The sequence below is a fragment of the Capra hircus genome, chromosome 10, assembly GCF_001704415.2.
Source record: "Capra hircus breed San Clemente chromosome 10, ASM170441v1, whole genome shotgun sequence".
Taxonomy (NCBI): domain Eukaryota; kingdom Metazoa; phylum Chordata; class Mammalia; order Artiodactyla; family Bovidae; genus Capra; species Capra hircus.
In genome coordinates, this window is record NC_030817.1 from 76,691,170 (window position 1) to 76,703,327 (window position 12,158).

Sequence of the window (12,158 nt, forward strand, 5' to 3'; positions counted from 1 at the left end):
GCAGAGAAAGCCGTGACTCCACAGTTCTCAGTGAAGGAGGGGGACTAGGGGATTTCCTCCTTGAGGAGACTCCAGTAGCAGAAAGAGCAATGACAGGGAGGTCAGGACACCCAGGGTCTGGTCTCAATCGGACACTAACTAGTAGCCACCAGGAGTAGGCCCCTTAACCTCCCTAAGACTCAGGGTGTCCTCCTGTAAAAGGCCGGGGTTTCATTCGGTCAGGGATGGCCAATGGGTGGCACACACACCCTCCCCTCCTTCAAGCCTTCAGTAGAGACCCCTGCTCCATCACGTCACTGTTCACGCATTTTTCTACAACATTCTAGACAGGCATTTCCACTTAGAGTTGGTCCACAAGCTGAAATCTACTTATCTTTCCCCTATTAGATGATGTCTGAAGTCCTTTCTAGCTCCTAAATGGAAGGTTCTAACTTAAGTAACAGAGGACCACCTTTCTGACTTAGCAGTGGCTCTGTCAAAGAAAAAGAAAATGGAAATTTAGGGTCATAATTTCATACACTCACCTCCCCCCATCCCAAGATGGAGCAGGGTCTCCCCCTGGGTCGTACAGTCTTTCCTTCTATCTCAGAGATTTTTGTATGTGAGTTTCACCCTCTCTCAGCTCACCAAGCATAACAGTGTCCCAGGCTATAGATCCTTTCCAGCTAAAATCGCCCACAATTTCAAACTATATTGGACATCAAGAAACCTACAAGGAAAGGAATTATCTTAGGGCAGTGAGAACCAAAAGTTAGAAGAGGTGGCATTTAAGGATTCCATTCGCCTCTCAGCAGAAATGACCTCATTCACACTTCTCACCCCTGGCAAGAGAGCAATCACACAAACAGTACCCAAATGGCAAATTCAGGTGGTTGCAAGAGTGTTTTATTGAAAGAAGCAGCGATTTGGTTAATATGGGTCCCATCTCACAACCCTCTTCTCACCCCCCAAAACACACAGGGGCAAGACTCGGGCCAGGGGCACATGTGTGGGTTGGATAGGAGCCCTAACTTGCTTGAGTTATTGCCCTCAGGTCAGGGAATCATGTGGTTATACATGTGTGTGTGTGTGTGTGTGTGTGTGTGTGTGTGTGTGTTGAATAAGAAACCTAACTTGAGTTACTGCCCTCAAGTCAGAGAAGCCTGTGCTTGTGTGGAGGTGGCAGTGAGGGTAGGGGTGTGGCAGGTAAGAGTACCGCACCATCAAAGTGGACTGGTACATATGGGTTTCCCTCACAAGCCACAGTGATATATTTCTGCTTCTGGCTAGTCTTGTAGGCACAGTTGGGGTACTTAGAGCTGCCTGTCTCGCGGCAGTCTGTGATGTTCATGGTGGAGTTGCTCTGGTAGCAGTTGGGCTGCCCATTCTTGCAGGTGATGTTTTTCTGGGAGCACACGGCCTTGACATCATCCAGGGACTCGTGCACAAAGGTGTTCACTGGCTTGCATCGTCCATGTGTCATCCTCCGGCGCTTCATCATCAGGTTGCAGTAGTTGGAGTTGCCGCTGGAGGAGCTGCCAGAGTCCATGTGCTGCCTCCGGAACTTGGCGGCCGCAGATTCCTTGCCCAGGGAAGGCTGGACCCACACCAGCAGCACCAGGACCAGCAGTGACAACAGGACCAGGGACTTCGGAGCCATGATGACCGCCCTCCCCTGGAGAAACCTGCCAGGGAAAAAGGGCAGAGGAGGAAAAGCATCGCCTTAGAAAGAGAACCCCAGCTCCCACCTGCAGCCTCCCTGGCTTACAGTCAACCAGAAAGATGTCCGTCCTCCTAAGAGTTTCTCTAAGTAAGGAGACACTCACATATACTCTTCCCACAAACATTTGACTCCCACTCCCTACAGAGGGGTCGTCCTCCCCTCTGGGTGGTGACGCCAGAAATGACCTAAAATCCTAGCAGCCTTGTCTTTGAATACAGAAAGTCTTTTGATATGAAATATATTTGAAAAATAAAATACCTTTGTACCCAGCATTCACGTGGCAAGTTAGATGTTCCTTTTGAATAAATCATTAAATAAATAAGCCAGATTTTGAGTAAGACACATTGTATCCTTGAGATTGTTGTTGTTGTTCAATTGCTCAGTCGTGTCTGACTCTTTGTGACACCATGGACTGCAGGCTTCCCTGAGATAACCACCAGTATTCATCCAGGATCACATTTGACAGAACCCTGTTGTCCTATAGCACAAGGAAAACTCAGTCCCTGTCCTGTGTCTGACAACACACAATAAAGGATGCCATTGGGTTCCTAAGAGAGAATCGAGCCTCCCCCAACCTGAAGGCTTCTCCTTCTCCAGCCCTGAGGGCTCTCTGCAGCCTGCATGCTCCATTCCCGACCCCAGCCCTGATCCCTGCCCCTGTCTGCCCAGCCCGATTCTCAGGCTAGTCTCACTCAGCCTGGATCCCCCTTCTCAAACCCTCAAGCAGAAGCAGCTCCTGAAACCACTTCTTGGGCTGCTTACCTGTGTCTCTAGCTTTGTCTCTGAGAAAGAAGGCAGTTTCTGCAATCAGTCTATCCCAGGGATGTGGAACTTATACAGATGAAAGGGGGCTTGGCTTCCAAGAAGAGCAGGGTGGGCGGAGCATCTTGGTCCATAAGAAAACAAGGTCATGTTAGGAAGGGGTGGGGAATTGCCCAGAGCGCCCTCTTTGGGGGCCACTGGGAAGAGTAAGCCTTTGCCAGTAAGAACATTTCTTTCTATTAATATAAGCAGCAGAGAAAACCACTGATATTCAAACCCCGATCAAGTCCTTGATCTGCATTAAATAGCACTTTGAGGTTAGCTAAAGACACATAACATATGATCATAGGAACAGCTTCTTTGGACAAAATTCCACATCTCCCACCAGCAATGCGGGTGGAAGGCTACATGGAGTGGGGAGAGACGTCCAGCTGCCCTTAGCTGAAAGATCTGGAGAAAAGCGTATTTCAGTCACTCAGTCATGTCTGACTCTTTGCAACCCCATGGACTGCAGCATACCAAGTTTTCCTGTCTTCACCATCTCCTGGAGTTTTGCTCAAACTCATGTTTGTTGAGTCAGTGATGCCATCCAACCATCTCATCCTATGTTGTCCCCTTCTCCTCCTGCCTTCAATCTTTCGTAGATTCAGGGTCTTTTCCAATGAATCGGCTCTTCACATCAGGTGGCCAGAATATTGGAGTTTCAGCTTCAGCATCAGTCCTTCCAATGAATATTCAGGACAGATTTCCTTTAGGATGGACTGGTTTGATCTCCTTGCAGTCCAAGGGACTCTCAAGGGCCTCCTCCAACATCACAGTTCAAAAGCATCAATTCTTTGACACTCTGCCTTCTTATGGTCCAACCCTCACATCCATACATGACTCCTGGAAAAACCATAGTTTTGACTATATGGACCTTTGTGGGCAAAGTAACATCTCTGCTTTTTAATATGCTGTCTAGGTTTGTCATAGCTTTTTTTCCAAGGATCAAGCATCTTTTAATTTTATGGCTGCAGTCACCATCTGCAGTGATTTTAGAGCCCAAGAAAATAAAGTCTGTCACTGTTTCCACTTTTTCCCCATCTATTTGCCATGAAGTGATGGGACTGGATGCCATGATCTTAGTTTTTTGAATATTGAGTTTTAAGCCAGCTTTTTCACTCTTCTCTTTCACCTTCATCAAGAGGCTCTTTAGTTCTTCTTTGCTTTCTGATATTTCTCCTGGCAGTCTTGATTCCACCTGAACATGGAGAAGAAAGAAGCCTCTGTATGACCTCACCCAGTCCTGACAACTTCAACACACCTGGACTGTTGATGTAGAGTATATGTCCATTCTTATCAGATGAGGAAAGCTCAGCTTCTCTGTACATTAGTGCCAAATCAAATCTCAGAGACAGAGTTTTGGGTGAAGTAGAAAAGGATAGCTTTATGTTTTGCCAGGCAAAGAGGGACATAGAGGTTCAAGCCTTCAAAACCGAAGGTACCAACTAGGGGACGACAGTGACACGTTTTATAGTAAAAAGAGATCATGATCAGCTCATGGACATTCTTCTGATGGGTTGGTGAGTGAGGTAAGTAGGAGTCAACATCATCAACCTTCAGTTCAGTTCAGTCACTCAGTCATGTCCGACTCTTTGTGACCCCATGAATTACACCACACCAGGCCTCGCTGTCCATCACCAACTTCCGGAGTTCACTCAGACTCATGACCATCGAGTCCGTGATGCCATCCAGCCATCTCATCCTCTGTCGTCCCCTTCTCCTCCTGCCCCCAATCCCTCCCAGCATCAGAGTCTTCTCCAATGAGTCAACTTTTCTCATGAGGTGGCCAAAGTACTGGAGTTTCAGCTTTAGCATCATTCCTTCCAAAGAAATCCCACGGCTGATCTCCTTCAAAATGGACTGGTTGGATCTCCTTGCAGTCCAACGGACTCTCAAGAGTCTTCTCCAACACCACAGTTCAAAAGCAACAATTCTTCGGCACTCAGCCTTCTTCGCAGTCCAACTCTCACATCCATACGTGATTACTGGAAAAACCATACCCTTGACTAGATGGACCTTCGTTGACAAGGTAATGTCTCTGCTTTTGAGTATGCTATCTAGGTTGGTCATAACTTTTCTTCCAAGGAGTAAGCGTCTTTTCATTTCATGGCTGCAGTCACCATCTGCAGTGATTTTGGAGCCCCCCAAAATAAAGTCTGACACTGTTTCCACTGTTTCCCCATCTATTTCCCATGAAGTGATGGGACCAGATGCCATGATCTTCGTTTTCTGAATGTTGAGCTTTAAGCCAACTTTTTCACTCTCCTCTTTCACTTTCATCAAGAGGCTTTTTAGTTCCTCTTCACCTTCTGCCATAAGGGTGGTGTCATCTGCATATCTGAGGTTATTGATATTTCTCCCGGCAATCTTGATTCCAGCTTGTGTTTCTTCCAGTCCAGCGCTTCTCATGATGTACTCTGCATAGAAGTTAAATAAGCAGGGTGACAGTATACAGCTTTGACGTACTCCTTTTCCTATTTGGAACCAGTCTGTTGTTCCATGTCCAGTTCTAACTGTTGCTTCCTGACCTGCATACAGATTTCTCAAGAGGCAGGTTAGATGGTCTGGCATTCCTATCTGTTTCAGAATTTCCCACAGTTTTTTGTGATCCACACAATCAAAGGCTTTGGCATAGTCAATAAAGCAGAAATAGATGTTTTTCTGGAACTCTCTTGCTTTTTCCATGATCCAGAAGATGTTGGCAATTTGATCTCTGGTTCCTCTGCCTTTTCTAAAATCAGTGTGAACATCAAGAAGTTCACCGTTCACGTATTGCTGAAGCCTGGCTTGGAAAATTTTGAGCATTACTTTACTAGCATGTGAGATGAGTGCAATTATTCAGTAGTTTGAGCATTCTTCGGCATTGCCTTTCTTTGGGATTGGAATGAAAACTGACCTTTTCCAGTCCTGTGGCCACTGCTGAGTTTTCCAAACTTGCTGGCATATTGAATGAAGCACTTTCACAGCATCATCTTTCAGGTTTTGAAACAGCTCAACTGGAATTCCATCATCTCCAGTAGCTTTGTTCATAGTGATGCTTTCTAAGGCCCACTTGACTTCACATTCCAGGATGTCTGGCTCTAGATGAGTGATCACACCATCGTGATTATCCGGGTCTTGAAGATCTTTTTTGTACAGTTCTTCTGTGTATTCTTGCCACCTCTTCTTAATATCTTCTGCTTCTGTTAGGTCTATACAATTTCTGTCCTTTATCGAGCCCTTCTTTGCATGAAATGTTCCCTTGGTATCTCTAATTTTCTTGAAGAGATCTCTAGTCTTTCCCATTCTGTTGTTTTCCTCTATTTTTTGCATTGATCGCTGAAGAACGCTTTCTTATCTCTCCTTGCTATTCTTTGAAACTCTGCATTCAGATGCTTATATCTTTCCTTTTCTCCTTTGCTTTTCACTTCTCTTCTTTTCACAGCTATTTGTAAGGCCTCCCCAGGCAGCCATTTTGCTTTTTTGCATTTCTTTTCCATGGGGATGATCTTGATCCCTGTCTCCTGTACAATGTCACAAACCTCATTCCATAGTTCATCAGGCACTCTATCTATCAGATCTAGACCCTTAAATCTATTTCTCACTTCCACTGTATAATTGTAAGGGATTTGATTTAGGTCATACCTGAATGGTCTAGCGGTTTTCCCTACTTTCTTCAATTTAAGTCTGAATTTGGTAATAAGGAGTTCATGATCTGAGCCACAGTCAGCTCCTAGTCTTGTTTTTGTTGACTGTATAGAACTTCTCCATCTTTGGCTGCCAAGAATATAATCAATCTGATTTCGGTGTTGACATCTGGTGATGTCCATGTGTAGAGTCTTCGCTTGTGTTGTTGAAAGAGGGTGTTTTCTATGACCAGTTAATTTTCCTGGCAAAACTCTGTTAGTCTTCACCCTGCTTCATTCCGCGGCCAAATTTGCCTGTTACTCCAGGTGTTTCTTGACTTCCTACTTTTGCATTCCAGTCCTCTATAATGAAAAGGACATCTGTTTTGGGTGTTAGTTCTACAAGGTCTTGTAGGTCTTCATAGAACTGTTCAACTTCAGCTTCTTCAGTGTTTTGTTGGAGCATAGACTTGGATTACCGTGATATTGAATGGTTTGCCTTGGAGACGAACAGAGATCATTTTGTTGTTTTTGAGATTGCATCCAAGTACTGCATTTCGGACTCTTTTGTTGACCATGATGGCTACTTCATTTCTTCTGAGGGATTCCTTCAGGACCAACTAACTGCTCTGGGGTCTACATGCTTGTTGGCAGGAAACATACCATCATCTGTTAACTTATCTCACCTGGAGGGGCTTTCAGAATCTGGAGAATAGCTTAAAGATATTGTTGTGTGTATCCATTGATGGGAAAACAGAACCTTGCCCCAAGGCTGCTCTTGACTGTTAGTGCCTCCCTGGTCTCTCATCCCCTCCCTTCCCTAATTAACAACTGCTTGAATCTGCCCATTGGAACTCAGGGAAGGTCATGGAGGTTGAAAGAAGGCTCTTTCCTATAATCAAAGAAGTGGAGGTTGCAAAGGCCTTGTGCCCAGCAGCCCCACAGGGCCCTGCGCAGTACCAATCTGATTGATTTGGCCAAAATTCCACATCTCTCACCAGTACCTCTGCAGGGAGAGCAAGGAGAGGTGTCCAGTGGCCCCCAGCTTGAAGGGCACCCAGATATGGAGAATAAGAAAAGAGTACTTGAACACAGAAGAGAAAAAGAAAGCCTCTGTGTGAGCTCACCCAGTTCTGGCCACTTCTATGCTCCTGGACTATTGAAGGAGGGTATGTGGCTGATCTTATCTATAGTAACCCCTCCTTACATAGGCCAGAGTGGAGGAGAGGAACTTGAGATAAGACAAAATGCAAAATCCTCTTTAGAGAAGAAATTTGTAGTTGTTCAGTCGCTAAGTTGTATCTAACTCTGCAACCCCATGGACTGCAGCACACCAAACTCCTGTGTCCTTCACTGTCTCCTGGAGTTCTCAAAAATTAATATCCCTTGAGTCAGTGATGCTGTCTAACCATCTCATCCTCTGCAGTGCCTTCTCATCCTGCCCTCATTCTTTCCCAGCTTCAGGCTCTTTTCCAGTGGGTCAGCTCTTCACATCAGGTGGCCAAAGTATTGGAGCTTCAGCTTCAGCATTAGTCCTTCAAATGAGTATTCAGAGTTGATTTCTTTTAGGATTGATTGTTTTGATCTCCTTTTAGTCCAAGGGACTCTCAGGAGGCTTCTGCAGCACTACACCTTGAAAGCATTAGTTCTTCAACACTCAGCCTTCTTTATGGTCCAACTCTCACATTCATACACGACTACTGGAAAAACTGTAGCTTTGACTACAAAGCTTTGTCACCAAAGTGATGTCTCTGCTTTTCAACATGCTGTGTAGGTTTGTCATAGCTTTCCTTCCAAGCAGCAAGTGTCTTAATTTCATGGCTTCAGTCACTGTCTGCAGTGATTTTGGAGCCCAAGAAAATGAAGTCTGTCACTAGTCTTTCCCCATCTATTTGCTATGAAATGATGGGACCAGATGCCATAATTATCACTTTTTTAATGCTGAGTTTTAAGCCAACCTTTTGACTCTCCTCTTTCACCCACATCAAGAGGCTCTTTAGTTCCTCTTCACTTCCTGCCATTAAAATGGTATCATCTATACATCCGAGGTTGTTGATATTTCTCCCAGCAAATTGATTCCAGCTTCATCCAGCCCAGCATTTTGCATGATGTACTCTACATGTAAGTTAAATAAGCAGGGTAACAATAAACAGCCTTGACATACTGCTTTCCCAATTTTGAACCAGTCTGTTGTTCCGTGTCCAGTTCTAACTGTTGCTGCTGGAGCTGCATAGAGGTTTCTCAGGAGGCAAGTAAGGTGGTCTGGTATTCCCATCTCTTTAACAATATTCCCCAGGTTGCTGTGATCCAGAGTCAAGGGCTATAGGGTAGTCAATGAAATAGAAGTAGATGTATTTTCTGGAATTCCCTTGCTTTCTCTATGATCCAACAGATATTGACAATTTGATCTCTGGTTCCTCTACCTTTTCTAAATCCAGTTAGTATATCTGGAAGTTGTCAGTTCATATACCACTGAAGATCAGCTTGAAGGATTTTGAGCATTACCTTGCTAGCATGTGAAATGAGTACAATTATACAGTAGTCTGAACATTCTTTAACATTGCCTTTCTTTGGGATTAGAATGAAAAATTACCTTTTCCAGTCCTGTGCCCACTGCTGACTTTTCCAAATTTGCTGGCATATTGAGTGCAGCACTTTAACAGCATCCTTGTTTAGGATTTGAAATGGCTCAGCTGGGATTCCTTCACTTCCACAAGCTTTGTTCATAGTAATGTTTCCTAAGGTCCACGTAACGTCACACTCCAGGATGTCTGACTCTAGGTGAGTGACCACATCATCGTGATTATTCGGGTCAATAAGACCATTTTTGCTTGTTCTTCTGTGTATTCTTGCCACCTCTTATTTTCTTCTGCTTCTGTTAGATCCTTACTGTTTCTGTCCTCTGTCATGCCTATCCATGCATCATGTTCCCTTGATATCTCCAATTTTCTTAAAGAGATCTCTAATCTTTCCAATTCTGTTGTTTTCCTCTATTTCTTTGCACTGTTCATTTAAGGCCTTTTTATCTCTCCTTGCTATTCCCTGGTCCTCCGCATTCAGTTGCTTTATCTTTCTTTTTCTCCCTTGGCTTTCACTTTTTCCTTTCCTCAGTTATTTGTAAAGCCTCCTCAGACAACCACTTTTCTTCTTGCCTTTCTTTTTCTTTGGGATGGTATTGGTCACCAGCTCCTGTACAATTCTACAAACCTCCATCCATCATTCTTCAGGCACTCTGTCTACCAGATTTAATCCTTTGAATCTATTCGTCACCTTCACTGTATAATCATAAGGGATTTGACTTAGAGATTTCCTGGTAGCTCAGCTGGTAAAGTATCCCCCCAAATGCAGGAGACCCTGGTTTGATTCCTGGGTTGGGAAGATCCACTGGAGAAGGGAATAGGCTACCCACTACCGTAACCTCGGGCTTCCCTGCTGGTTCAGCTGGTAAAGAATCTACCTGCTAGTACAGGAGACACAGGAGACCTGGACTCAATGCCTGGGTTGGGAAGATTCTCTGGAGAAGGGAATAGCAACCCACGCCAGTATTCTGGCGTGGAGAATTCTATGGACTGTGTAGTCCATGGGGGTCACAAAGAGTGGGAAATGACTGAGCAACTTTCACTTCACGTAGCTGAATGACCTAGTGGTTTTCCCTACTTTCTTCAATTTAAGCATGAATTTTGCAATATGGACCTCATGTTCTGAGAAGAAATAGAAAACCTCATATTTCTTAGCAGTAGAATTTCCTCCCAGAAGGATTCCTGTGTTTGCTGGAACACAATTTTATTTTAATTTATAATACCTTTAAAGTATAGGCAGGTTACACTATTGTGTCAATTTCAGGTGTACAGCAAGGTGATTCAACCATATATGTGTATATGTGTCATGGAGGACGATTGTAATTCTTCTGGAGTGAGAATTATCAAAATATCTCTCCATGCTCTAGGTTTACACTGCCTCAGTCCAAATTCTGTTTTAGCATGTTTAACACTGAGCAAGTTTCCTCACCTCCAAAATGAGGATGATAATAACACATTCCTTTTAGGTTTGTTATTAAGACAAAATAGGGTAAGAGGCAAAGGACTTAAAGTAGTACTTAGTAAGTGAGTGATTGTTCACATGGGGTGGGATTAAGATCTCCCACAGAAAGCCCGTTTAAATAATACTGGCTAGACATTCTTGGTGATTTAGTAGTTAAAACCCACCTGCCAGTGGACAGAACATGGTCTGGGAACATCCCCCATGTGGTGGAGCAACTGAGCCATGGACCACAACTATCGACGCATAAGTGCCCAGAGCCTGTGCTCTGCAACAAGAGAAACCTCTGCTATGAGAAGCCCATGCACTACAACGAAGCATAGCCCCTGCTTGCCAAAACTACAGAAAGCCTGTGCAGGGCAGTGAAGACCCAGTGCAGCCAAAAATGAAACAAATTAAATAATATAAAAATGAATTAAATGATACTGGGTAATCTTGGAATTGCTTTCTACAGGGGATAGAGTCAAGTAACTCTTGCTAAAAACCAGAGCTGAAAATAGCCAGGAGTTTCAAAGCCTTGGGGAGGGAAAAAGAGGGGGAAGAGAGAGGAGAGGAAACCTGATTGAAATAACAGAATTCTTTAAGTGGAAATTTTAAATTGCTTTGCCACATGAAATCTGAAAAAATTTTTGTAAGGTCACCATTATTTTGTAATGTGTATAAATTTAGAAGGGGAAGTGGGGCCAAGAAAGACATCGTGAGGCATGAGATTTTAGTTTCCTGTTTCCGTAGGTTAGGTCACCCACCACCCAGGTTTTGCTTGTCTCTTAGTCTTATGATCTTACTCATATCATCTTGAGAGGCATTGGAAGGAAAACTTTTCCTCTACCTTTAGTTCATGGAAGAGGAAAGGCTTCTCTGGTGGCTCAGCTGGTAAAGAATCTGCCTGCAATGCTGGAGACCTGGGTTCGATCCCTGAGTAGGAAGATCTCCTGGAGAAGGGAATGGCTTCCCACTCCAGTATTCTGGCCTGGAGAATTCCAAGGGCTGCATAGTCCATGCGGTAGTGAAGAGTTGGACACAACTGAGCGACTCTCACCCACTTAATTCATGGGGCCTGTGAATTAACTGACCAAAGACAGATTAACAGAACAATTGTCAAACGTTATTCCTATGCATGTGGAGGAGCACAAAAGAAGCAGTTCCCCAAAGAGCATGGGTAAAGGTTTATGCATCAACTGAATGAGAGGGAGAGGGACTCTGCAGGAAATAGGGACTCTACAGGAAATAATGAGCTTTTAGGGGAATAAATGGGAAGTAAAAGAATTTGTGATAATGTCTGTCTAAGCAAGTATGAGTGATCTGATTTCTTCTGGGCTATAAAACTCCCCAAGGGGATTTACAGCAGTTTTACTCTCAGAAGACTCTACCTATTCAGATAAGAGATTCTCCCCAAAAAAGCTTCTTTCTGCATCTGCTAAGTCTCAAATATCTTTTTTAATATAACTTTTTTAAACAATAACAAAATTTATTTATTATTTTTTTTAGAAGAAGTACATTAAAAAATTTATTTGACCAAAGTTAAAATGAAAAAAAATACTTTATCAAGGCAAGTAAGATATTGCTTTGCATTTTGTAGGTAGGAGAAACCTATTGTTGTTTTTTTTTTAATTTAAATTTATTTATTTTAATTGGAGGCTAATTACTTTACAATATTGTATTGCTTTTGCCATACATCAACATGAATCTGCCACAGGTGTACATGTGTTCCCCATCCTGAACCCCCCTCCCACCTCCCTCCCCGTATCATCCCTCTGGGTCATCCCAGTGCACCAGCCCCAAGCATCCTGTATCCTGCATCGAACCTGGACTGGCGATTCGTTTCTTATATGATATTATACAAATATCTTATTTAAAATAATCTTCCTATCAACTCTGCAGATCTGAGTGGATACCCACAGTAATCACTTTAGAATCTGTCACTTATTCAGCAGTGGTAATATAGAAATAAATTACAGGACCTGCCCTAGAGGTGCCCAGGATGGTTTTTATTCACCAGGTGAGTCCCA

General features: G+C 43.7%; 1 protein-coding gene across 1 annotated transcript; it reads right to left on the reverse strand.

The window, feature by feature from the left end:
• LOC102173852 (brain ribonuclease) lies at positions 868 to 2,549 on the reverse strand. Its single transcript, XM_005685390.3, has 2 exons — positions 2,465 to 2,549; positions 868 to 1,664 (listed from the first exon to the last, which is right to left on the reverse strand). Exon 2 carries the CDS (start codon positions 1,637 to 1,639, stop codon positions 1,133 to 1,135), a length of 507 nt encoding a protein of 168 aa, XP_005685447.1. The 5' UTR covers positions 1,640 to 1,664; positions 2,465 to 2,549; the 3' UTR covers positions 868 to 1,132.

Excerpts from the sequence above, each read along its gene's own strand:
- LOC102173852 (XM_005685390.3), bottom strand. The coding sequence starts at position 1,639 with ATGGCTCCGAAGTCCCTGGTCCTGTTGTCACTGCTGGTCCTGGTGCTG.